General features: G+C 44.7%; 1 protein-coding gene across 5 annotated transcripts in view; it reads left to right on the top strand.

The window, feature by feature from the left end:
* Window positions 1-25,139, top strand: part of UNC80 (unc-80 homolog, NALCN channel complex subunit) — a 133,126-nt gene extending 107,987 nt beyond the window's left edge. For 2 of the 5 annotated variants that reach the window (XM_026853080.1, XM_026853079.1), the window contains 13 exons: window positions 1,209-1,332; window positions 3,625-3,750; window positions 5,558-5,681; window positions 6,416-6,622; window positions 8,132-8,316; window positions 9,204-9,369; window positions 10,281-10,460; window positions 12,436-12,574; window positions 14,614-14,670; window positions 20,803-20,884; window positions 21,422-21,533; window positions 22,735-22,946; window positions 23,789-24,058. In XM_026853080.1, coding sequence (XP_026708881.1) covers window positions 1,209-1,332; window positions 3,625-3,750; window positions 5,558-5,681; window positions 6,416-6,622; window positions 8,132-8,316; window positions 9,204-9,369; window positions 10,281-10,460; window positions 12,436-12,574; window positions 14,614-14,670; window positions 20,803-20,884; window positions 21,422-21,533; window positions 22,735-22,946; window positions 23,789-24,058 — 1,984 coding nt within the window. Of the gene's footprint in view, window positions 1-1,208; window positions 1,333-3,624; window positions 3,751-5,557; window positions 5,682-6,415; window positions 6,623-8,131; window positions 8,317-9,203; window positions 9,370-10,280; window positions 10,461-12,435; window positions 12,575-14,613; window positions 14,671-20,802; window positions 20,885-21,421; window positions 21,534-22,734; window positions 22,947-23,782 lie in introns of all 5 variants that reach the window. The other 3 variants (XM_026853077.1, XM_026853078.1, XM_026853081.1) reach the window with 3 other exon arrangements.
* Window positions 25,140-27,519: the final 2,380 nt, after the last annotated feature.

The following is a 27,519-nucleotide window of genomic DNA, read 5'->3' on the forward strand; positions in this document are numbered from 1 at the left end:
AAGGAATAGAGACAGCAAAGCCACTGGACCAAATGCAGCAACTACATTTAAACATCATTGGGCCAAGAATTCTCTTAGAGATGAGGCTGGGTGTCAGACCCCAGGAGCCATCCATTGGGGTCCTTACATCAGAATCTTACACACTGCCTCCTGTGCACGCCCCACTCTGAAACCAGCATCTGATGGGAGTAGTATGTGTGTAAGAAAATACAAGAACAAACTACTACTCTAGAGATTTAGAAACAGGGGATGCATAAGAACTTAAGTAGTGAACACTTGATCCCCCATGTGTCTCTAAGAAGTCCACTGAGGAGCTTGGCTAGGATATTGTCTTGAGCTAACAAGTTATCCAAGCTTTGTCTGTCCTTCTGTCCCAGTAAGTGCACAGTCAGATGCTGGCTTGAGAATTATACATAGTGCAAAGAGTCAGGCCCTGAGATGGAGGGTGTGAACCACTTTTGATGTTACGTATGCTGTGTCTGCTTATGATTAGGAAGGACTCCATTCAGTACCTGCCACAAGCCCTAAAAGCTGTTTTGCTGAAAAAAGCAAAGTGTCAGGGAAGAAAGGATCCTGGAATGAAGGACTTTGATGCTGGTAGGGAATGAATCAGCTCTCGTGCACAGGGTGAGGAAGGTAAAGACTGTACTGCTGAGCCAGTTTAAGTTTAGGGCAGACTGTGACTGGGAGTCACTCTGGCAGAGCAGACTAGACTGCAAAGCAGCTTCCAGGGGGCACTCACAGCTGATGGGCTTTGTTCCCTTCAGGGAGAACACCCACAAGGCACAAGAGACAGAGGAGCCACTCTCAGCTGGGAGCACGGCACAGCAGGCCTTTTCCCCACACCGGCACACCCGAGAGAGCTGCCTGGTGGCTCCCTTTCATTCAGTGTGTCAGAGGGAAGCGTTAGGGAGTGAAACACAGCTCGTCCACCGCAGCTGCTGTGAGGGGACTCGTGTTGCTAGTGCAGACCCCTCTTCTACGTTTCTCATCTCTCTCAAACGCCCAGTGTGCTCTGTGGCTCTGTGCTTTCCTGAGCTGCGCGGGTAAAACCTTTTCTCTGTTGCCCACTTTGTGCTCATCTTGGACGTCGTTGCTGTCTGACACGTTTCCTCTGTGGGCGTCACTGTGTGTCGGTCACCATGTTTAAGAGCGTCTGGTGGGGGGCAGGAGGCCTGCGGCTAACGGCACCTACTGTTGTATTGCAGGCGCCAGGTTGAGTGGGAGCCTGCCAGCAATTTGATTGAAGGGGTTTGTTTGACACTTCAGAGGCAGCCAATCATATCCTTCCTGCCTCACCTTAGGTCTCTGATCAATGTGTGTGTCAATCTGGTGAGTAGCCGAGCGGCAACCCCGTGAACCTTTGCTAAACCTCCCCCTGCTGTTGACTTCTCTGGACTGAAGATGACAGTTCATTCCCATTCCTGTCATTTTTACCTGTCCCCCCTCCCCCCCACGAGGGGACTTCGCAAGTGACACTAGAGACAGCAAGGTTCATTTTTGAAGTGGTGCATGGGGAGATACACCGGTAGTGGTGGTCAAGCGATTTATTTCCGTTGCTTCCCACGCACCACTTTGAAGATCCACCTTTGCCAGATTGAGCTGAGAGCTGAGGGCTGCAAGTTGGAGAGTGGGGTGGTGGAGACTGCACACACCTGGTAGAGACGGGGAGAGGGTGGCACTGGGGATACCTACCGTCTCCAGTGGGGAAGGACCCTGATGGCTCGGTCAGAGGCCAACAGGTGTTGGCTAGTTAGAAGGGTTTACATGGGTGGATTCACTTCACTGTTTGCAATGTCCCTGGCTTGATCTAGTACAGGTTTGCACTGTACAATGTTCAGATCCCACTCTTAGTAGAATTTATGCTCCTAAGTGTGTTACAACAGAGACATGATACAGATGGAGTCTGTCTGGTCATTCACTGATAGACTGTGGTGTTTCTGCAGGTGTTACACTGAGGGAGGGAAAACCCTCCATTTGGTAGGGAGAAAACCCTCCAAACTCCAGCCATTTGGACAATCATGCATGCTTTCATTCCATGTGGAAAAAAATACAAATAAGGGGCAAAAGACTGCACTAGCATTTTTATTGTTCTTGGATTTTATAACATTTTCTCCTTAGAACGTAAATGTTGTCACTTTTTCTAGTGCTTACAAAAATCTCTCAGGGTTCACCAGTGCTCTGAGAGGCTTTAAAAATAACGATCATCACTAAAATGCAATATCAGTTTTTGCCAGGTTCCTGTCCTTCAAGCCCATTCAGCACTCATTGCTGCAAGGGCAGGGAAGCTCCAACCTGTCAGAGTCTGTAAGACTTCTTCCCTTATCAAGCAGAGGTAGCTACAGGAGGTACTGCAAATCTGGGCCCTCAGACTACTTAGGGTTGCTACACAGGGAGGCTGCTACAGAGTTAGTTCAAGTACAAGTTTAGAATGGAGTTGCAGTTTGGCAAGCAGGCATGGCAGGGTGATTCACGCCAGCAAGCTCTCCAGAGGGCCTGCATTGAGAATTAGCCAGTGCTCTAAAAATAGCAGAAAGCTCTGCAGTGCTGAAATGCAATCATCATGCTTACATTCAGGTGCCTGGGAACACCAGGGAGAGCTACCAGGAAAAGATGTACTCTTACTGTCAAGAGTATTTTACTCTTAGCTGCCAGAACTATAGCCACTGTGAGCTGTGGGAGAACCCCTGACTGCATGCTGTATCATGTGTAGACCAGTTGAACCACAAAACCCAAAACCGGATCAGACAGGAAAGCAGGGAAATGTCTAAATGATAATCCGTAGTGATACAAAGAAAGGGCTCAGCCTCTTCTCTTTCTAAATTGTCCTTTGTTTTTTTGGTTATTGCGTTTTTCCCCAGGCTAAATTTGGAAAAAGAAGAGTGCGTTCATCTCCCCTAAGCTTCCGTGTCTGCCAGGTCTACCCATTCCTGTCATCTAGATGTGTCTAGTCATGAAGAGAAACAGGCCTATGCAGGCCTGTGATTTAATTCCTCCTGAGGGACACATCCTAAACAGTTCAGATAACTCCCACTAGAAGTGCTATTTTCTTGTGCTGATATTTCAAGGAGTCACATTCATGTGACTCTGCTTCAGGTCAGGTGAGAAGAATCATACTTAATAACTCCTAAGCACAGACTGTGTTTGAGAGGAATCTGAACATTGTACAAAACCCGGCTTGGGTCAGACTTAGGACATTATTTTTCAAGTAGATCAGCAAGAGAAGGGAAAAGATGTCCAGTTTCAATGCAGACTTTTTGCTTTGATGACATATTTTTATTTGTTACAGTCATTACATGACATATCCTCCAACTCTTAACTGTTCCACCAGTCCAGTGCTGGTCATTCAAGGCTGGTACTGGGTACATTTATAAATGTACCAGGTTACCCGTGCACTCCTCCCATCCTTGCTGGTTCCCCCTTCTCCCCTCCCTTTCCCTGCTAGAGCTCCTTCTCCCCACTAGCCCCAGCTCCCTCAAGGACCACTGGGGGGGCTGGTTCTCCTAGATCCACCCTAACTCAGTGCTCGATGAAAGGCGCCTCCATTTCACTGATGTTGGAGGATATGGCATGGATGAAACTGTAAGCAGTCAGTTGTGGTGATGTGCTCTGTTTGTATTGCAGGTGATGGGAGTGGTAGGACCCTCCAGTGTGGCTGACGGATTACCCCTTCTTCATCTCAGCCCTTATCTCTCGCCACCTCTGCCCTTCAGCACAGCTGTTGTCCGGCTTGTAGCATTGCAGATACAGGTGTGTCTGCCCTGGCCTGTGGCCAGGCCTGTTATAGCTTCTAGTTGAGACACCAACTCATGGGTGCTCTGTTTTCTTTCTGCAAAAGCTGGGCAAAAACTGTGGAACATACACCAAAAATGAAAGAGAAACAACATTCTCCCTTCTTTTGAAGCCTTGAACTCAAGCTCAGAACTCACCTGTTGGGGCCAAGTCCACAGCAAGCATCCATCAGCTTAACACTGCTGTTGGTCCAGGGAGTTTGGCTGATTGATGCTGTATAAGGCTCTGACAAGAACGTTAGGATTCTCTGCAGGATCTAAGGAGTTAGCATAAGCCTCCTGCCACAGGCAGATGGGCTCTGCCATGGGTCACATCCATGCAACCCTACCTTTTTTCCTGTGGGACCACGTGTGCAACTGAGAGTGGAGTTTGTGCTCTTCTCCTCTTACCTGAGATGGTCACACAGTGTGCCAGCTCAAAAAAACAGTGCAACTTGCCCTTTCAGCTGCTGACTCAATAGCATCCTTGTTGTCCAGAATAAAAAAACCCATCCTGGACTTTTTGGAGAATTTCATCACTATTCCTTTCTCATAGCAGTGCCATAATTATTACAGAGTCTTTCTGCCTCTGGTATCCCTTTCCCTCCCCATTGGCATGAAATCAGACAGAATGGTGACCAAAGAAGGGTCAAATTTCCTAATCTAGCTCCAACTTGCATTTAAATATGCATTGGCACATCCAGTTTAATACTTCAGCAGGTATTTCTGAGAACAGGGCAGCTTGGGAAGGAAGGCTTATAGGAACCAAAACACAGTGCTGTCTCTTAGTTTTGGTTTTGGTACCAACTGACACAGAATGAGGACAGATTTCTTCCAGCTCTGAGGTAATGGTTCTTTAATCAAAAGCAAAAAAAGGGCCACCTTCACCTTCTCTGAAATCTTTTGTCTTTTTTAAAACTAGATGCCAAATTAATATTTTTTTTAAAGTATTGGGAGTTTTTACTTTTGTTATCCTCTTCTCCCTGTTCACTCATTCATGGGCTTTAAATGTAAAGAAAACCAAACATGTGAGAAAAATATTTCCAGCAGGATATGAAACAGAAGTACTTCACACCCATCAGAAAGCATCTTCTCCTGGAAGTTCTCAGCCCAGGTCTGTGAGCTTGAGGGGTTGCAAGATTCAGTTGCATTTCACAGCTAAGTTTGTAGCAACCGGAAGGTTGTAAATGAGCAGAGGTTCTAGTGACAGTCAACTGTATTACCTTCTTCTAAAGAAGATGAAAGACCTTTCAGTTTAGGCTTGACTATGTGTCAAGAAGTAAACATGCATTTTGTTTATTTTCAGGAGTTCATTCTTTGCATTAGGAGGACGATTGGGCAGCACAAAGTGAGGCACAACAAAAAACGTGTTTGGGAATAACCTCCATGTTTGGACAGCAGAATATTTAGATGATGTCATTTGTGCAACTTCCTCTGTTTCTTTTTTTTAATTCCCCATATTCTGGGTCAGTTCCTGATACCGTTCACAGCAGTGCAAAGTTTAACACTCAGCTGACTCCCGTGGGATACATCTGATTTTGTTAATGGTCTATAAGTTAGGAATCTGGGCTTCTTACATCTTGGCTATGACAAGAGCAGGTGACACCTGTGTTACTCTGTGAATTCCTTTCACTCCTGACTTAAGTGGTCTCAGGGCTTCTAATTCAATCAATGCTGGTGTTGTACTGTGTAAACAGGGTGCCCAGGGGATCGTCATTCCCTGCAGTAACTTGTGTGCGTGATCTGCTGATGAAATCGTTTAATCCTTTCTTATTATTACTGCACAGGCTTTGAAAGAAGATTTCCCCCTAAGCCATGTCGTCTCCCCATTCACCAATCAGGAAAGAAGGGAAGGAATGCTTTTAAACCTACTGATTCCATTTGTGCTCACAGTAGGATCTGGAAGCAAAGGTCTGACTAATTTAACAAAAAGAATTTTTCTCCCCCTTTTCTGACAACTGATGTTTGCACTTTCCTTGCCCTCTGTTGATTTTTTATTTTTATTTCTTTTTCTGTCACTGGCAGTGTGTCAGCTAAGTGCCCTTTGGGTCCAAGACTGAAAAGAGCCCCATTGGGAGAAGTTGTTGTGGTTGTTTCTTCTCTTTGTTTCACTGTGCCATGGTTCTTGAGTCAGGTCTTACACAGACGTGCTCCTTCTTTTGAAACTGGGGTGCAGGGCAAGACAAATCTGTTGTAGCAGAAGCTACAGAGGGGAGCAGAGGTCACAGAAATTTTGTGCCCCTGTGGATCACAGTCTGCCCAATCCATGCCACTTGTCTGGCAGAAGTCCTGCTCCTTGCTTTCTTCTATAGAGGGTGATCACTGGTAAATCCCTAAATGAAAGCAAAGAGTGCAGAGAGAGGGGAATGTCGAAAGGAAATGAGATCACAAGACCACTGAATGGGACATTTCTTTGTGCTGTGTAGCTCTGTGTTTGTGTGTGTTTGTGTTGGTGCTAAAATAAACTATGCCTTTGCTTGCAGGAGGATAAGCAGCATAACAAGGTGTGGGGGACGGAGTTTTGGCTTAGGGGACATTTGAGATTGCACCCCATTTTGGAACTGAGCAGGGTCTGGATCTTTTGGGTGTCTATAATGGGATGTAGCCTGATCTTTCTCTCTCTTTCCCCTCCCAATGCATCTCAGACAGCCCCTGGCTGGAGCAGCCTGAGGTCCTGCTGCTGCTCCAGACTGTTATCAATATCCTCCTGCCACCTCGCATCATCAGCACTTCCCGCAGCAAGAATTTTATGATGGAGAGCTCCCCTGCCCATTGCTCCACCCCAGGGGATGCGGGGAAAGATCTGCGGCGGGAAGGTCTCGCAGAGTCCACCAGCCAGGCTGCCTACCTGGGTGAGTGATGGCTTCTGCTGACCACTGAGAAGAGACAGAGATAAAATGGAGCGTTCAAGACTGTAGACAGCACCAAAGAAAACCATCTCAGGCAGGAGCTAACTGAGCTCTTCTGAGCTGCTTTAGGTCTTGTCCTGAGCAAGGGGGCAGGCTAGAGTGTACCTCTGGAATGTATCGCAACATGAGCAGTGTCTGCACTGCAGCTGGAGGGGATTGCAGCACAGGTAGAAGTTGCTCAGTTTTCATATGGCCCAAATATAGCAGTGAAGCCACCAAAGGCAAGTCAGACTATCAGCCCCTAATATCACAGCTTCACTGGCCCCTGGCTAGCTAGGGTGCAGTGTGATGCAGCCTGCCTGCCTGCTGGCCCTGTGCACACACACTCCTTACTGACTGGTATTCCCTCTGCTCACTGTATGCTGCTGCAACGTAATACTATATTTTCTCACATATGACCCACAGGTAAAAGGAAATAAAAAAATAATCAAATTGGAGGTGGCAGCAGCACTGCAGGTTATTGGGTCTATACGGGGAGAGTTCTGTCTCCAAGCTCTCGCTCCTTCAAACAGCTTCCCTGTTTTTGATTTTGTGAGGGCATTTATCTGCAGACTTATATTCAGGTCTTTGTCAGCCTATATCTGAGGAATGGGGTAACACTAATGAAAAAATGGCAGTTCACCACCGATTTAGCCACCCCACCCCGACAAACCTGAATACAGATGTGTGATGGCTGAGATGTCTTGACCATCCCATCAAGAAAGATGGAGTGGTCAACTTTCCCCCAACAATTCCCCAGTCCCCCTGTGCCAGACCAGGACAGCATGGAAAGGGGGAGATCCCTTGTCTCTCCTGTGAGCTAACTGTTGGTTGCTGCCCACTAATATAGAGCTTTGTTTTCAACCTCATCACTGTTCATCCCATTTGTAATGCAGTGCTCTAGTGAATTACGGCCCCTGGCTTACTGGACCGTGTTTTTGTTTAGATTACAGTTTGGCCATGACTCATGCAGCTGCACTGCTAGAAAGGTTCTTTTCATTACCCCATAAATAACCTGAACATTATTATGCTCACAGGGTGACTCTTTGTGTGGATGTGCTTGATCAAGATTTTTGAGGTTGTCTGATCAGACAGGGCTGTATTCCCCCTGAGCTGCTTTCAAAATATCTGAATTCCAGGAAGACAAAAGAACTCTTCAGGGAGGGAGAATTTAGAGCAAGAAAATACAGAGGAACTTAGGTGTGAAGTAGGAAAATTTCTCAGGAAATGGGACTCTCAGTCCTGATCCCTAGGCCTTTATTATAAGAAGCTTGCCCTCCTTCCCTGCTGTGTTTGAAAACTGATAGAAAGGACAGTTGTGACTCTGAGGTGTGTGGGTGTGCATGTGCACGTACATGCATGCATGCCTGGTAGGTTTGTGCCCACCGTGGCCCCCCTCTTCTTCCCTCAATGCTTGTAAGGGATGCTGATAACATCTCTGACTGCCATTTGCTGATGTGTGTTCCCCTGTAGCCCTGAAGGTGATCCTTGTTTGCTTTGAACGGCAACTGGACAGCCAGTGGTACTGGCTGAGCCTGCAAGTCAAAGAGATGGCACTGCGGAAGGTGGGAGGGCTGGCCCTGTGGGATTTCCTCGACTTTATCGTACGAACACGGATCCCTATCTTTGTGCTCCTCCGGCCCTTCATCCAGTGCAAGGTAACAGTTGCTTTAGCTCCTGATATATCATTCCCTAAAGACAAGATATCCTTTATTCCCCTACTGAGAACAGAGGAACAGCACTCATGGAAGAACTGTGTGTTCCTGTAGGGAGTTACTTTTCAGAAGTTAGTAGGCCTGAGAACCCTTTGAAACTATATCACAGGGATTTTTCCTAGACAACACTAAAGAGTATGCCAGGCATACAGGAGCTCTGATCCTCAGAGTACAGCTAGGCTGAATTCCCCTGGATGGGAAGGTACTATCAGGCTTGACCAAGAGGGTTTAAATGTGAACTTAATTTTGCAACAAAGACGCTCAAAGCACTTGGAAGTAGTGTGCTCGCTCTGAACCTAGGAGGAGGTTGGCATGGTTGGCATAAATCTCTTTGCACTGAGTTGGGGAATAGAGCTAACAGCCAGGAAAGACCACACCACTTTCCATCTCTTGGGTGAGGGTTCTGACAGGGCTTTTGTGGATGGACAGACAGCTGCTAGGCTGAGGTGGCCAGGGCTTAAGTTAATCATGGCTCTTTCCTATTTACCAGGTAGACTAGCACATGGTCCTCCACCTTATTTAGCCTATCATGTCTCCCCACTTGGACAGACTAAACCGTCTTGGAGGAAGGAGCTGTCTCATGTCTGAGGGCAGGGTTTAGCATAAGGAAGCCCTCGCCGCATGTACCAGTATCAGTGAGGTTTTGATATCTGTTCAGTCAAATATAACATTGTCCCTGGAAGACAGGTGGAAACCTCATAGCTGGAGTCAAACCCTCCTGCCTGCAAAGAGGACAGTCTACTGGCTGCAGGCTCATGCTGGTCTGCAGACTAGTTCCTGTTCCCTTGGGCATCATTTCCCTGCAACACTAACGTGTCCCAATTTTACAGCTGCTGGCCCAGCCGGCCGAGAACCACGAGGAGCTGACTGCCCGACAGCACATTGCCGACCAGCTGGAGAGACGGTTCATACCGCGCCCGCTCTGCAAGAGCTCCCTCATTGCTGAATTCAATAACGAGCTGAAGATCCTGAAGGAGGCAGTGCACAGCGGGTCTGGTAAGAGGAGAGAGGAGACCTGGATCACATCAGCCCAATCTGGAGAGAGACCTGGAACACATCAGCCCAATCTGGCCGGCTTGCTTGCTCATAAATTAACTTGTGAGGCAAGACCTGCCCACTGCCTAGCAGGGTGACGGGGTTAATCCACCCATACCCCGAGAGCCTGCCCCTGGAGCAGGCCCTATGCCCAGCCCAGCCTTGCCACTGGACAGCCATCAGATGTCAGGGTTAGTGGTGAAATGCACCTTGTCGTGCCCATTTTTTTCACCAAGTCTGAGTCCTTTTTCCCAGCAGCCACCTCTTGCTGTCACAGCTGACATGTGTGGCCCCAACCCCCAGCACAGCAAAGCCGCTCCCTCCATCTCTGTAAATCCGAAGCTGCTCGTGCAGAAACGTCTGTTTGCAGCAGATCTGTCTCCTAATTTCTCCTCTTGATGTCTTTTTGATTCTTCTCTACCGTGAGGTCCAGATCAGGGTCTCCTAGCAGACTGAATTCTCTCCTGCATGAGGGAACAGTTTTCTCCTTTAACAGTCACCCTTGTTGCCACGAGGTGGCAGCTACTGATTACACACGACAAGAGATTTTACGTGCTTTGTTCTTAAAACAAATTCAAAAGAAAATGCCTCAGCCTTTTTGCCGGGGTAATAATTTGTCTTGTTCCTAAATGTTGAAGCTAATCTGGAAAATATGGCGCTAAAGTTAAGGGAGAAAACCAGACTGCGTGAGAAATACAGACAGAGGTTTTGGAGAGATGAGATGAGCCAGGGCAGCCGTGTGGTTTTCCACCGCTTCCAACCCCGGCCCCACCATGGGGCAGTCGGGTGCCTGATGTGACAGGAATGCTTGGCTGGTCGTTGATGTCCAGTGCCATCACTGACCTGGGTTTGCTTTTCCCACTCTTGTGCAGCTTACCAAGGGAAGACATCTGTCAGCACCGTGGGCACCTCCACCTCCGCTTACCGCCTGAGCCTGGCCACCATGTCCCGCTCCAACACCGGCACCGGCACGGTCTGGGAGCAGGACAGCGAGCCTTCCCAGCAGGCCTCGCAGGACACGCTGAGCCGCACAGATGAGGAGGATGAAGAAAGTACGTGGCTACTGATTTGAGCTAAGCCCCCAACACTGGAGATGTGCTCTTGATACCCCAGAGGGCAGCTGGGAGGGGAAGACAGTTGTCCCTGTTCCAGTGTGAACAAAAGGCTCGTAAGGGCATGACGCTAAGAAACTGGTGTGGTCGCCACACAGTTCATGGTGTTAAAGCTTGGGCCGTTACATACCTCCTCACTCCCTCCTGAGCTCTGGGTAGGGAGAAGGGAAAGGCACGGGCAGATTTTTAGTGTATGAGACCTGGGCTGACAAGGCAAACCCCACACTGCTGACAAGGCATTTGGCAATGAATCCTCTCTTTGACCTTCCTCATGGCTGTGGCTGGCTCTGTAGTTAGGATCCTGTTCCTGCAGGGTCTTAGTAATTCCCGCTCATCGCTTCTGTCCAGATGCTCTGACGTGGAATATGTTGTCCTTGTGCTGCATGGGATCCAGCTGTGGTTCTCTGCAGGGTGGAATGTCTGTGTGCTTGTGTCACTCGATTAATAAAGAGGAAATTAAGCCTTAAACCTACTGACAACAAAAGCTTGATCTCCCTTTTGGGCAGGTTCTGGGGCTGCCAGGCTTTCTGGTGCCAGTTTAGAAGGAATGGGACGGTGAATCTTTTGGGGACTAGTTTGTAATGACCTGAATGTTGCTTTGTCATTTCAGCTGAGTTTCATGTTGTTCTTGGAATTCTGCCTTCTCTCTGCCTCTGATCTTTTCATCTGCTTCTGAGTTGTCCATCACTGAAAGCCAGGGTTAGAAAACTCTGCTCATATGTCATCAGGCTTGGGCTTCCCCCTACTTTAGCAGGGATACTGTCTTCTGGTTCTGCAATGGTTGGTTGCCTCAATGCCTGAAACTCAGGCACTCCACTTCTGTATTTGAGGAGTGCTGACTATTCCCCAAAGACATTAAACAAAAGGAGTGAAAATGGGTGGCTCAAAAGAAAGGCCTGTGCAGTTACAGCAGAACTGCCTTTTGAGAAAGAACAGTTAGCCTGAAACTTTCCAGGCTCAGCCCAACTTTATTTTAGCTGGCTTCATCACTAAACATCATACAATCCACCCAGTACTGTCCTGCTGATACATTGCTCTGATACTCACTGTGGCAAACTCTGGTTTCAGCCTCAGATTAATTATGAGCCACTGTGTGGAACGATGAGTGCTATCTTCCTATTTGCTTGCGGCTGTATTACCTCAGCCCTGCTCTGGCTTAATGCTGCCATGAAATACATACAGTATATCCAGTTTGGAAGAGGTCAAGAAGAAAAGAGAAAATTACGCAAAACTTCCCGTTGTTTTGTTTATTTGTAATGAGAAACTGTTGTGGTAAAACCCACAACAGAGTCATTTCTTTCCAGGTACTTTATGTAATTTGAAACAGCACTGAAAATCTCAAGCAGTCCTGATCACGGTCCAACTGTCTGCATCATTCAGTTGCAGTATGATGTATTTGAGTCAGTTTATCCCATTTTTTTGTTGACATTTTAAAATGCATTTCTCAAAGGGTGTCAGTTCTGTATTTTGCTGTTACGTATTTTCTCTTTTGTAACAGTGCTTTGCTATATCATAGCAGTAGTTTATTTCACACCAGCAAAACATCCAGTTATAACTTTTATGACACAAATTGTTTGTATATTAATAAACCATTTGTTCATCACAGGAATTAAGCCCTAGTGAAAGCTGAATTCCCCAAACATGTTTTCCTGAGAGCCATATAAGATGAAAGGATACATAAATCCCTGCCCTGTGTGTGCTGGGTTCTTCATCCTGCAGAGTTTTATGCAATATATCTTTCTGAACTGTGACTGTAAAATCTAATGGAAGTATTCAAATTTGCAGGCATGGGGTCTTGGTAAGTAAATGCTGGGTACACCTTTGGCATCCTGTTAATCTCTTGACAACTGTAAATACACAGGCAGAGTTTGGGGTGGTTGTTTCCTCTCCTTTCCTGTTTTTTCTTTCTTTCTAGATGATTCCTTGAGCATGCCCAGTGTGGTAAGTGAACAAGAAGCATACCTTATGGGTGCCATTGGGAGGAGGCGGTTCTCCAGCCATCTCTCCAGCGTGTCTGCACCTCAGGCTGAGGTGGGCATGTTACCCAGCCAAAGGTAACAGCATGGGCTTTTCACCTTTCCCATTATATTCACGAGAGCAGAAATTGTGCAGGTACATTATGTGTACTTCAGAGATGTGGGATAAGTAGAATCAGTGCCAGCATAGTGATAGTGATGTTAATTCATCCTGAACTAGTGTTGGACTAAGGGTGCAGGGTTGGAAATAATGATTATCCAGGATGATCTGTCTTGTGTAAGGTCCGTAGGAACAAGCTGTCATCCATAAAAACCTTCCTCTTAAAATGTTTCAGAAACCCTCAGCACTATTATTTTCCTCTGCTACTACTGTGGATAGCAAAAAGAAAACACATGATTTTGGGGTTACACACTGAACCAGGGGACCATACACAATCTGTGTAGGAGGAATCCTGAGAAGCTGGGAAGGGGGGCAGAGGCATCCTGTTTGATTTGTTTTCTCCCATGTAGTCTTTGTCCTTCCTAGAACAGTATCTAACTCATCGCAGAAACTGAATTTCAGGTTCAAATATGGGATTTAATACTGTTTAAAACCAGAAATATACTTGTTAATAGAAGTAACTTTGAACGCCTTATTCCTGGTTAACATGGTGGTAAAATGGAGATTGGAATTTGGGAAATGTTTGTCTTTAGAAGATGTAGAGAGAAGTCTTGCACTTAAATGTGATTTTTTTTTCCCTAAATAAGCAATGTTTATTGTTTTATTTGTCTGTGACAGTTATCCAAGGATATCTGACAACAGACAGATTAATTTATGTTATTTCCTTTGAACCTTTAAAAAATAAATTCTACATTATCTCTTGACCAGCCTTGGAAAATCAAACAACATTGTTCCCTCCCCAGTCTTGCTTGGAATTAAAAGAAATAACCTTGATACATGGAGGAAAAGTAACATCTGTGGTACATACCAGCAGAGATAGGAGAAGTGATTTACAAGAGAGAAGTTATACAGATTTTATCTGGGAGTTTTCACAACAGGGCTTACAGGAACTCGTCTGACTTTTGAACTCAATTGATTCAGTCCCTTTCTCTTTTGAAAAATTAATATGCAAGACTGCATTTTCCTCAATCTTTCACTACTATCTTCAATGCATAAACTTCGTAAGAGTCACAGTTGACTGATAGCAATGTTTGCTTTGTGCAATCCCAAGTCATGGTGATGCTGAGAAAAAAAGACTTTAATTACAACAGAGCTTTGCTCTCTACTTTTTAAGTACATGGTATGCCAGGAGAATCGCTTTTCATCTGTGTAGGGAAGCTCAGCAAGCATAATCATAGTCCACAACGTCGTGCCCTTTTTAGTTATGGATGGTCTCCGGGCTTTCAGACTGCCTCACAAATGTGAACTAATTAATGTTAAGTAATATTATTATTGTTTTCCCGCTGGTAGCCCAGCAGACTTCTTTCTTTCTTTCCTGTGTTTCCTATGGGCTGAAGAGGCTGCTCCTGCCTGAATGGCAGAATGTGGAATGGCAGAATGGTAGAAAAGCAATGTGGTTGTGTACTCGTTTGCCAGGACCCACGCCAGCTGTTTACTTACAGTTTCATTGCACTATGAGACTTTGTTTTCCAGATGTTTGTCCTTAGAGTCATATCAGAAGGAGAGTGTTCTATAGTTCATGGGAGATAGATTAGTCCTCCCTCAGGAAGAAGTGGCTCATGGGGAAGGGGGGAAGAAAAAAGCTTTCTATGAAGCTGGAAGTAAATAGAACTGAAATAAATGAAAATGTTGCAGGAATATGGCTTTGAAAGCAGTTCCCTGCCCTTATTTCCTGTGGAAACACATCCTACCAAACTTCTCAGCTCCCCAATTTTCAGCAGAGATGTAGAAGTCTCCGTATAGTGTAAACTCCCTCTAAAGACTGCTCCTGTTATCAGATGTTCTTTCAGCTCCTCTGAGTCATATATGTGCTGTTGAGCGTGCGAGACCAATAAATGTTACTGTCCTTTTTTTACCTTTTTATTCCTTTGATATTTTCCCCCTTGAAAACAGAGACAATCGCATGCTTTTTGCATTTTCTTTCCCTAAATTCTTAATCTCCCTGCCCCTCCTGCAGTGAACCTAATGTCCTCGATGACTCCCCGAGCCTGGCCACTGAGGGCAGCCTCTCTAGGTACAGTGTTAACACTACCTGTCTGTCAGTGTGTGTGCTGGGAAATGAGCCGTTTCCAATCTCCTCTGTCTCTTCCCCTCACCTTTTGTCGCTCTCTCCATCTATGTCTCTTGTGGCTCATTGATATTCAGGCCTGCAAGTCAAAGGTGTAGCAACCCACCTTCAGTTTTCAGCTTTGATTGCCAATGACTTTGAGGAGGCTAAGGGGAAGGGGAAAGAAAAAACTGTAGCAAGTGAAATAGCGGTCTGGCTGGCTAGCCCCAGGGTTTTCCCCTTGTTTAGCAATTGCTTGAAAGGCATGAGAAAGATTATCCACAAGGCATTAGCTGTAGCCTGTTATAAGCATTAGTCTGGAGGCTTATATAAAACAGAGACATCTGTTTTTCCATTCATCTCACAATGGTGTCTCCACTAAAAATAACAATATCAAGCTGTGTTCTTTAACATTCACTAATAAAACTAATTATGATAAGTCCCGTGGAATATAGTTCTCTGTGGATGCTTTACAGTAATTCTTGTTATTTTCACAAAGTGTTTCCAATACTCAAATGACACCTTAGAAAGCTTGCAGGTGAACACCATTAATATGCATTTAAAATTGCCCTGTCAGTGCTGCAGTGCAGGTCTAGCTGTTCCCCATTACCCGTGGACAGGGGAGTTTATGTGCAAACACTGTTATGGCTGTGCCCGTCAAATGGGTCAGGAGTGAGTTTAGAAGGGAGGGCTGCACCTTTAACGGCCAGCTCAGTTGTCTTAATCATCCTCACTGTTCTGCTGCTGTGCTCGCACCTCTCAACTCATCCTCGTGAGGTTGGAGAGCTGTCGTTAGTCCCAAAAGCATCTCTGCTTCCTTCCAGAAGAACATGGCCCCTTACATTGGTAACTCAGAGGGTAACACACTGTTTCATTACTTTGCCACACCAGCTGAAGATGTGGATATATTGAGAGGTGTTTGTGTGAATGATTTCTATTTTGTTAGCTTGGTTTTAGGTGTCAGATAGTGGCTTTTTGGGGTGGGGACAGGCTGCTTTGCTTGTTTGTTCATTCTTCTCGACTGACAAATGGAGAGTTCATCACTGGTGGTGTCACTGAGATCATCCCATGATTCATGGTGTCCCTTGTGTGCGTGAATCCTGCTTTGGCAGATCAGTCTCTAATTGGTGCTACCGTAGGAGTGGTGTTAGGAAAAGACATCGGCTTGTTGGCAAAAATGGGAATACTGTTATTTGGTGTTGTGATACAGCAAAATGGATTGCATGGTCATCTGAGCATGTTTTGGGGCCTAAAGAGAACAGAATTCATTCAATGGAAGAAGTTTAGTGCCGTCCCTTAAGCAGAGATAACAACTCACTACAGTTGAGGAGGATGACAAAGGAGAAGGTCCATATCTGAGTCAAAGCCATAATGACCTGCTACCAGGTTACATCAGTGTTGAATTTGAAATGTTTTGATCTTGCAAAATGGGGGGGAGTCACTCCTAATAATGGTGGTGAGGCTGAGGAATTTGAGACAGCTAAGTCAACAGATGAGTTCAAATGCAATAAATTATTTTGAACCCTGAAACATAATGAGCTATGCAGTGAGTTCCTACCAACTTCTGCTAGGAACCAGGGCACTATCCTCCATCCTGCTCTATAGTACAGAGGTTTCCTTAGGCAAAAAAAGGTTAACAGATGTACTTGGGAGTCAGTTCTGACAAGGTTTATTATTCCTTTCAAGGAAGGGCATCAGGGCTGCAAAGCCTTAGAAAGAATGAAGACAGAGAAATACTGCAAATTTTTATAAAAAGGCTGTGTTAGAGTTCTGTGAGGAAGAAAAGATGTTTCAACCACATTGTTAAATGTGTAAATTGGATTCCTCCTCTGAAGGACAGAAGTAAAAAAGCAGATGTAGGCATTTACTGTGCTGTGGGGATCATATGACAGAATTAATGTGGTTTTATATTCAGGAACATTAGTTTTGAATAAAGCAAACTTGAGTTCTTCTTACATAACTTTGATTTCAGTTGGAGCACAATGATAACAACTGTTTAGGATTGCTTTTTGAAGTCAAAAGCTGATGTTTAGTCATAAACTGACATAAAGAAATAAATCTTACGGAGACTAGACCCTTATGGAAGGTAGGAGTTTTAAATAAATTAAATAAATAGTGACAAACACATTCTGTTTCCCTTTGTTCTATAGCAATTAGTCAGCCAAGCAGGGAAGACAGGAAGGGGATAGCATCTAAGTGCTCAGAAGTAAACAGATAGCATGGAGTACAGGGCTGAGGAACATATGTGTCCAGCATTATGATTTGTTGTGGTTATAATCTGAGAGGAGAGGATATTTTCCCAAATCAGAAGGGAAGAAGAATGGTAAGCCATTGTAATGGAAATCTGTTGCACAAACACACTTCCCTTTAATGTTTGTCATTATGCCTATCTTAGCTTAATGGTGCCTAATAGGGAAAGTCAGAGTGAATTCACATTGCCAGGGCAAGCGTAGCAGATCTAACGCTAACTGGGCTAGGATGTGTCTGGAAATACAAGAGCTGGAGTTTGTCTACATTTTAACCCATTCTCCACTGGCCTTTAGTCCACTAACACTCTCATTCAGAAGTCTTGGGACACAAAGTGTGTATGTTCTACCATAATGGCGTGGCAAGCCTGTACAGCTTTTTAATAGACATTTAAACTCCTTGCTTCCTTTGTCTCTATTTTGTTGTCTTCTTTGTTCTTTCTTTTTTTCTTTTCTTGGCTGCATGGTTTCTTGCAATTCATGAGCATCACTTACTGTAATTGCCACCCTCACGCAGTTTCTTTTAGCCCCCACTGTGTGACTGCACTGGCTGTCATTTCTTGTAGCACTGGCAACATGCTTTCATGAAGTTGGCTTGGTTTGATCTTTTGCTTACCTGTCTCTGCCCTAACTATGTTAACGGGAGTAACATTATTGTGAAGATAAAACCCCTGACAGAGATACTCAGAGAGTGACAGAGCATCTTTGTGTTGGGCAGGAAAAACTTCTGGTTTGTTATTCCCAAATAAATCTGGCTTATGTACTGCAGAAGAACCCTTCTTACTTGATCACATTGCTACAGGAGGGAAATGTACTGCCAGATGAAATGGCATTTGATTCAGTGTTCCTCGACTGGGTCCCATGGGCTGCCAGAAAAACAGTATACCCCTGGTCAGGTCTGGTAAACAAGGAGAGACAGAAAAGGAGGGAGGGCTACACAGAGCCAACAGTCTGCCTGCCACACTAATTTTCATGCAAACAAGATCAGTAGTGCTGTTCTTGGATGTGAAAAGAAACCCTCACAAACCCTTATGAAGTGGAAGTTTGTATCTGAAAATTCAGTCACTCATCTGAAATTTTTGTGGTCTTTATGATTCTCTCTTTCCTTCCCTTCTTCAAAATGTGGGGACAGAAGGCAAAAAGACAGCCACAACAGGACTGTGCTGTGCACAGGCAGCTCTGCAAAACTTGGCTGCTCTTGACTCTATCATTTGTCTGCAATAGATACCTCCAATTTCAGCTCATAAAATCATCCCAAATTATACCAATTTCTGTAATGATTCACTACTGGAAATAAACAGCCACCAGCTCACTAAACTCATTTCAGTTATGATATAAGCCAGGCTGAAAATCCCAGACTCCAGAAGGAAGACACAAAGTCCAGCCTTTTGCTCACCTATTGTTTGTCTTCAGTGCACAGACTACTCCATGGGAATAATTCTTTTCCTCATGTATAGCCTCTGTGCTCTCATGCAGTCCATGTACTCCCTTTACCTAATGACTTTTTCAAAGTGTTTTCATGATGCATGTGAAATAAGTTTATTTCACCACTATAAATAGTGTTTTGTATTGAATATAACTGTAGTCTTTCTGCTATGCACATTTATATTTCCTCACTCATAGAACTAAGAGTTACTGTTTCTTCATCAGAAATTGTAATATTATTCTCAAAAGCTAGTCCAATAGAAAATTATTTTTTTCCAAGACCTTCTCCAGCTAATTCCTACTTAATTCTCATACTGGTAACTACTCTAAAAACTTCTTAAATTTAGAGGAATAGTTTTTATGTAATCCTAGAAACAGAAGATGAAGAAAATTCTACAAGATGCAATTTCAGGTAGTTTGGATCACAAATCTAAAGACTAAAATATTTAAGTGCAGTCTCTTTGCTTTAATAAGGAATGAAATGTTGCTTCTGGACCTACCAGTCATATGTGCTGCAGTCACTGTCTGGGTCAAGAACACAGTCCTGCTAACATGAAGTTACTTTGAGGACTCTGCTTATTCATAGGCGGGTGTTTGCATGATGTTTAGGATGCTTTGTATGTAAATCATGTCAATACCCTACGTAAAAGCTGGAAAATATGTTCCAGAAACTAGTGCTCTCATCTGGAAGAGCTGTCTGAGGGACAAAAGGACTCAAATATATCTTGTTTGTTCAGGCTTTGAGCTTGCAGAAGCTCTTCCTTTTTATTCCAAACCACTGCAGCTGTGGTGAGATTGCCAAGGGCATGCCTAGGATTATTAGGCTGTGGTCAGACAATCGGAAGAGAAAGAGCTTCAGGGTCTTAAGATGTTTCTTTCCTTGAAGTTTCCCATTTTCTTCCCAGTGGAGCTGGAAGAAACACAAGCATATGGTTTAGTGCAAAGTCTGGCTTTAATTTAAACTGATAAGGGAGGAAAGAATGGGTCTTTTGGGTCAGGTAACCAGACTCTGACCCGAAGCAGACCAAGAAGTTCTCATGTTCTGTTCCACCAAGCCTTCTAAGGGCAGTAACTTCTGCCAAAGCGAAGAATGAGCTGTTCAGGAGACAGAACTTTTTAAGCCTCTCCACAGACATCCTCCATGTCTTGTCTGACCATGTCCTTAGGCTTGTCTTCTTCCTCCACTCCTGTAACATCAGGCAATAAACCTTCACTCTGTTGGTGGTACCGAGCTCCTCCAGGGAGATCCAAAGAAAACATCTAGAGAAAAGAATGTTGTTTTCCTTTAGATTAATGCAGGCCAAAGGCAAAACAGATTGTAATACTGAATCTTCAACAATGCATACCAGATATAGCTGGAAGTTGCTTAAATAGGACCTGTGGCTCAGTGGATTCCAGTCTGTCCCAAATAAGCAGCTGCCTGATTTAAAAGAAGTCCATCTTAACATGTTAGTTGCTATTGTAACCATATGTCTCTCAGACATAGTTCATTCAGCTAAAATGTTGTTTTGTGACTGCTGTCTGCTAAATGACCAATTTTTAACTGTTTGGAGGAATACAGTGCTTGGATAAAAATAAGGGGAGGGTGGTATTTTTATATTAAATAGATTAAATGGTCAGTTGAATGGTAGAATGAGATGGTACATAGCCGAGCATGTTTTATTGCTACAGATTCTTTTACTGCAGATTTTCAGATATTTTGTGCCAAGTTATTAAAAACTAAAAATCTGTGTTCTTATATATATATAAAAAAAATTTCATATTTACTTGTCTCTTTTGTTTGTTAGCCACAAAAAGACTTAAGGCTGCAAGTGTTGAGTGTGGGGCCTTGTTCACATAACTCATGCATCCATTATGTGAATGGATCCTTTGTCACTTTGTGTTTGTTTTTTGTTTGTTGACTTAAATTTAAATTAAAACCGGATGACAAAATTGTGATGAGGCTGTGGAGTCTATTTGGAAGGGGAAAAAAAATAGCTTTTACAACATTGTCCTTGAAAAAGGAAAGGCAAACAAGAAGGCTTTTGAGATAGGAAGCTGATATTCTTGCCTAAGCTGATATTCTTGCCTTTATTGATGTGGCAAAGGATGCAGAGAAGTGAGTGTTGCTCAGTGGGATGCATCAATCAATGACTGAAAACTGAAATCTGCAGTTATTTATATTTGGATGCTACCTATGCGTGGCAAAGTCCTGAATGCCATGACTCCACCTCCCACCCCTTCCTAAGCCCTGGAAGCCACAACCCAATAGACACATCCCCTCCATCCTTCAAAGACAGTTTTGCTCTTTGAAGTGACTGTGCCATTAGTGGTTGGTTGGTTGGTTTATTTATTTATTTATTTATTTATTTTAGTCGCAATTGCCAGGACACCTACTAGTTATACAGGGTGCTTCTGTGCTTGGCCTAATGCTGTCAACATCTAACAGGGTGGCAAGTGTGCAGAGCGAGCCAGGACAGCAGAACCTTCTTCTGCAGCAGCCCCTGGGGCGGAAGAGGGGCCTACGGCAGGTGAGAGCACGGGGGGTGAACAAGCCTCCTCTCCTTCTGTTTGAGCTGGTTTGTTTTTTCTCATCTGTGTCTGTTTTGAATGTGAATGTGAGGCCCCCTTTATCTAATTTGTGATATACTAGTGCAGTCTGTTGAGTTAGCAGGAACTGTAGCACAAGTCGTAGCTGTGAGGCCTGACAAATCCCTAAGAGAGGAGGTGCACTTTGTTTTGAATTTCCCAATCTTTTCCTCTGCAGGCTGCTTCTGGGTTTTTGGGTTTTTTTTTTTGTTTGTTTTTTGGGTTTTGTTTTTTTTAATTAAATGATGGTCACACAGTCTGTATTGCATTACATTCAGTATTGAAAGTGAAAAGGCACAAAGCCCAGAAGATCATGTGAAAGAGATGTCCGAGCCATGGAAACCTTAGAACATGTATCTGCTAAAGTAGAGTGAATGGGCATCTAGAGGAATAGACAATGACAATCTGTCCTCCTTACTGAGGAGAAGTTGTGCAATATGTGAACATACATCAGCCTAACTCTTTGTTCCAACATTTAGCTTCGACGACCGCTGCTGTCACGTCAGAAAACTCAAACCGAACCTCGTAGCCGTCATGGAGCTCGACTTTCAACCACGCGGCGGAGCATCCAGCCAAAACCAAAACCTGGCGGTAGGGCAGTGCTGCATTTCCAGAACCAGCACTTCACATTTGAAAGTGCAAACCACTATGTTGTTTTAGCTTAAAGGAATAGTTAGTATCTTGTTAGTAGCTTATATTAAGGTGAAGTCCCGGCAGTTTTATTCTTTTTTCCTAGTAAGTGGATATCCTATCAAAAATCACCCCCTCAAAACACTTTGAGGGTTTCTCCAAAGGCTTTCAAGGTGAAACTGGACACTGACAGTGAATTATCATGTCTCCTCAGGGTGTGGAGAATTTAGGGGACAGGTGTCCTCTATTCAGGACACCTTGTCCAAAACTTCCAGATGTGCAAATTTTCAAGTAAAATTTGAAGCAAATTGCTGGTATTGAGAGTAGTAGACAGAAGAAAATTTCCCATCATTTGTAAGCTCAGCAGTGCAGAGCTTTAAGGGCTATGTATGGAATGGAATATAGGACTGTTCTAGTCTATGTCTTATGCTTCCAGGAGTCAGCATTGTCAAGCAGAGTCTGTGGCTGTATTCTGTACCTCTGAAGCAAGCAGTTAACTTTGGAGGAAATACCTGGAAGAGCAAAGGTTGCTTGCAAACTGTCTGGGTTTCTAACCACTCAGCCAGGACTGTGCTGGGTCAACAGTGCTGCTGGAGATGTCTGAAACATAAAAGTTGATCCAAAATAATTAAGAGCAGGAGCAGGGGTATCAGTTTTGCTGTTAAGTTTTAGTCTAGCTGTCTTCACCCTGTGCTGTTCTGTTATTCCTGGATAGTTGACTCGGTTTGCAGCAATGGGGGGCAATCAGTTGCCCTCTTTGTTTTCTCAGATTTCCAGCAAAACTTTGGGCAATTCCCTTATATATTTGCATCTCAGTTTTCCTTTTTTAGCTGAGGGCAGAGATGCCTAACTCCCATGGGAATGCAATTCAGTATCTTCTTCTGGGATGGAAAGATGTTCTGGGTGGCATTTATCCTACCAAGCTGTGACAAAGATAGGTAGGGCGATCAGTCTTCAGGAGATCCCTGACTCTTGCTGTGGCCTTAGAGGAAGCCTAGGGCTTTTAGCTTAGACGCCAATTAGACACCTTATAAAGGTGGTATGAATTATGGATCCTGCCTTAGTTGTGAAAACTCCAGGGACTCTCTCTCTTCTTTTCTTGTTGTGTTTTCCTTCCCAAATTGTAGCATTTTAATAATTTTCTGGGCTTTGTACCCTTCAGCGGAGCAGAAGCGGTCAGTGACTTTCACAGAAGCGCAGCCTGAGGCAGCAGCAGCCTCCCCAGGGGAGCCGTCAGGTCGGGCAGCCCCACAGCAGGGCTGCGGCCGCAGCAGCCCCCAGGCGACTGGCAAGCAGGACCCACCAAGTAAACCTGTGCTGACTTCTTCACCTGCTGTCATCGTGGCTGATCTCCACAGCCAGGCCACTGTCCAGGTAAGGTGGCTGATGGTTGGTTGGTGATGGGTCTCTGTCGCTGCTTCAGCAAAGTTGCAGGGCAAATTTAGAAGGAAATGCCTGATGCATTACAGCACTGTAACAAAAGCTGGTGGGTGAGTGAAGACAGCAAACTCTTGTGTCTGTCTGTTCTTTAGGCTGAGTTTGCTGACTTTTGTAAGCCACTCCCTTCTAGATCTGTGCAACGATTCTTCATTTGCAAATGTATTTCCTGCATCTTCCCTTTCTATCTTCCCGTCACATGCAGCAGTCCTTCTGGACCTGCTTACCCCCACAAGTTTTCATCAACAGGTTTTTACAGCTTGCTCTCTGAGAAATGTGTCCTTAAGGAAGGACTCTTTCAAAACCTCAGGACTGTTTTAGCAAAAGCATCACATTTCAAAAGAAATTGCTTGTCCAATATTCTTCTGTATTGGACACCACTGGGGAGAGTGCAGGGACAATCACTGTCATCCCTTCAGCACGACAGTGACATTGAGATCCCTTTTATAAGCCCAGATATCTAGTGTCTTTTGGGGGTTATGTCCTTGGCCATGAACAAATGAAAGACACGCATCTTGAGAGCACACAAAAAAATGAAATGAGAAAATGTTAATGACTGAATCAGATAACCTTTCTGGTCATTGCTACAAATCTGATTCACCAGCAAAAATATATCAGTGTTAGGGAAAAATTTTAGGGATTTATAATTGGCAAGTGCTCGGCTCCTTATGGTGAAAAGTACTTCCAAATGAGAAAATATTTTATAGACATTCCCATGCTTTTTTCCCCCTCTCCCTCCCACTTCTCTGAGCCTGAGCACTGGCTCTCCTCAATTGCAGAGTGAGGCACCTTCTGCTGAGAAGGAGAAGGAAAAAGAGGAGGGCTTGGAGTCCCGGCCAACAGCGACACAAAGCACCACGCCCACACAGCTCTCTGACACCGAGGACTACGCTGGCCTCGAGACCACCAGCTTGCTGCAGCATGGGGACACCGTCCTTCACATCACTGAGGACAATGGGATGGAGAACCCCTTGCTGGCCACTCACTTCAGCTTCACGCACGTGGAGCTTGGGGAGACTGATGTTGATCTAGATGAATCTCATGTTTAACTCGTGGGGAAGTTAGCGGGAGGAGGAAGAGAAAGTGTACCTTCTCCTTTGAGTTCCCTGGTAACTAGTAACTCATCAAAACAAGAGCACTTTATTAACCAAAAGCAGAAAACAGCTAACGACCAGTTGCTATAGACTGGCGCATTTCTGTTTGTGAAATCTATTTCAGTTCAGGGCAAGACCACGGGAACAGAGAATTTTTTTACAAAATTCTCAGGGTAGGGGTGTGTTGGGGAAATAGGTGGTCTGTAAAACCTCAATCCGGCAGCCATGTACTGTGATCAGCAGCCTCTCTGGGTAAGTGGGCTGTTGGACTGTATGAGACAGAGAAGCCTCTTTTGAGATTGTGCCCAAGATTTATTTTTGTAGTGTTTTTGAGAGGAGGGCTATACAGTAGCTGAACCCAAGACTCTTAAACATTGGTACTGACAGTGAAAACACTGACAAAAAGGTACCAATCTAAAGCTTGATTTTCACAAGCCTGGGACTTAGGTTGCTAACTTTGCAGAGCAATAATAAGCACTATGGGACAATTAGATTTTTTTTTTCTTTTGGCACCGCAGAGTTGAGTTGAGTTTACTTTTGTCTGTTGGTTTCATTCTACTCTGTAAGATATTGCCCTTGTGCTACAAAAATATTTGCTCTGTAAAACTAAATACAGTACATACCGTAAGAAGGAATGCACATGCTGTGCACAGATACAGATGGGCAGGGGGTGAGTGGTCTGCAGATGGTATAAATAGCCCACGCCGTCCTGCTTCAATGTACTGAGTAATTCCTCTCCACAGCTTAAAAAAACCCCAAGAAACCGCATCTGGAATGCATGGACCTTCTGGTACCTAGCAACTGCTCCACTGATGCTGTCGTATGTACTTAGATAAAAGGATTTAAAGTAAATATTTATATATGGTATTTTCATGTTCCTATATATATAAATATAAATATATATGTACATTGTAAACAAAAGATGGATATTGCAGGGCAGAAACTTGATGAAAGAATCTATTTTTGGCATGTTGAGACTGTATTTAAAGGGGTTCCATTTTATGTATGTAATGTTCATGGCTGCAAGTATTATATATATATATATATATATATATATATATATATATATATACACATAACATTTATACGTAGGTGGAGATGCCCGTGGGGGATCAGCTGAAGTCATAGCTGAGTTACGGGCTATGCTGCAGCATCACGGAATTACACTGAAATGTGAATTTAGCCATTAGCTGCTTACGGGCAAACTGCAAAACAGCTGCGGAACAAACCATGAAATCATAAGCAACGCCCAAAGTTACCCTGTGCTTTGGGAATCATATACTGCCTTTTTCAGCTTATGTTAGAACAATAACATGGCGTTATTGTGCAGAGGAAAATGTTTCAGATCATCCTGAGATTCTGTAAAATGTGCTAATTAACAGTTTCGCTCCTGAGGGCTTGTAATTTGGACGCACGCATCATGAAACAGCCTTACTGAGGAGACAGAATGATATCCTCCTAGCCATCTCCAAAGAAAGGATTCGCGCCTCTCTTCAGCACCTCTGAAAAAAGCTGTTTAAAATACTGCCATACAAACGACTGCCTCACTGCTGTAGTGCAGCATGCAGTTTTTACTGTTGCGTGGAAAATAAACCATATACCTGACAGCAGGTTTCAGCCTGCTGAAACCCATGGAGCCTTCAGGCTGCGCTGCCTGATATTTGCCAAGTGCTCAACTCTTGATTGGAGCTGTGCACACCGATCCAAGGAGGGAGCTCATGCACGTTAAACCTCCGAAGGTAGCAAAAGCCATCCTTCTCCCAGGCTCATGGGGGCTGAGCATGCTCTGCTATCTGCTTTGGTGAGAGGTGGAGACTCTCAGCACCTCTTGGGAAAAGCAGGGCTGGAAAGGCAGCTGTTTTTATAGTGCAGCACCTATACCACCATCTCTCTCTCTTTGTATATATGTGGTGCGCTAATTCAACTTTAAAGTGTATGTGGTTTAGGTGAAGCTGGCAGTGTCTCGATGCGCTGGTCAATGTGTGTCCTGACTGACAAACTGCTTACTCTGCTGACCAAAACATGCTGTACCGCTCCTTATCTCCTCAGCGCACAGGAGTCAGCACCAGCTACCTATAGGAGACTGCTTTGGATTAACTCCTAGCTTGGAGGTCACTCAAAGAATTGCTAAATTCCAGAAGCTAAGTTTTATTATTATCAGTGACGCACAAATGAGAAAACACAGAGCTTCATTTTCAAATCCCAAGGTAGGCTGGGTTACTGGCAGCTGGGTGGGGGAGGAGTTTTAGATGCGAGCTGAGTAAACGGCTGGGACACACCACAGATGGAATTCATGGTGCATTTTATAGTGACCCCTTCTGCTGAAAATGAGAAGGAAGCATCTTCCTTAATGAAAAGTAGATGCCTCACCATGGTACTCCACTCTAACAATGACAAAATAACTGTGATTTACTTCATTCAATTCAGTATGTGTAATAAACATTTCCATTCAGGTTTCCCACTGTCGCTGGTGAATCCACAGTAGTAAGCCATAGCAAGGCCTAAAATGCCTCTTTTTAATGTTTACCCTGCTAGAAATCAATGCAGCTTATAAATGATGTAATCCGTAATTTAGTTTTATTCAGGTGGCCAGGCAGATGGCTTTCATTTTGTTGGATGGTTGTTGAGAGATGGGACAGGCAGACCAGTCTGTTTTCTTGTGCGTTTTACTTTCGTATCGGCTGCACTTAATACTGTACTAATGAGGTGCATACACTGTATTTTAGCTGGTTTTGTGCTTTCCTCCAGTATCTCTGTAACAGAACTGGTGTATTTCTGCTGTGAAGACAAACAATGCTGCTTAGTGTTAGAGGCCTTAAGCGCATGTCATGTTCCACAAATGTCCAGGCTGTACCAGTCTTGTCAGCGCGTCAGTCGGTCCCATTGCCTCAGCATTTTACGCAAATGTTGTCCTGAGGTCTAAATACAGAGGAGTGACAGCAAAAGGACAGAGTTCTGTTTCAGTTTCTTGCATAACACCGCCTCGCTTTCCCTTTCTAAAAGGCTCTGATACACTGTTATCTGAGATTGTTTTGTTCCAGGGCAGGGCCAGCGTTTGTTAAAATTTACCCATCTGCTTCCTCGCTGTAGCCCCAGCCCCGCGCTGCGGGGGCCGCTGGAAGGTGCGTGCCACGGCCTGCGCGCACCTGCCCGGGCCTGCAGCAGCGCTAACACCTGGAACTGCGCTTCCTAACAGAAAATGCTTTGCTGGGAATTTTTTTTACAAAAAAAATCTGTCAAAAGAAGCTCGCCCCCTGCCCGGGGGCGGCTGCTAGGCGGGGGTCTGTACCCTCCCAAGCGCCAAGAGAACTCGGGGACAGGCCTCGGGGGTTGCCCGTGCCACAGCCACGGCGGAGGGCAGCCAGGCAGGACCGCTGCGCCGGCCCGTGAGGCCGGGTCCCTGAGAAACGTCTGGC

Source organism: Athene cunicularia (genome assembly GCF_003259725.1).
Source record: "Athene cunicularia isolate RWA chromosome 7 unlocalized genomic scaffold, athCun1 chr7_part1, whole genome shotgun sequence".
NCBI lineage: Eukaryota > Metazoa > Chordata > Aves > Strigiformes > Strigidae > Athene > Athene cunicularia.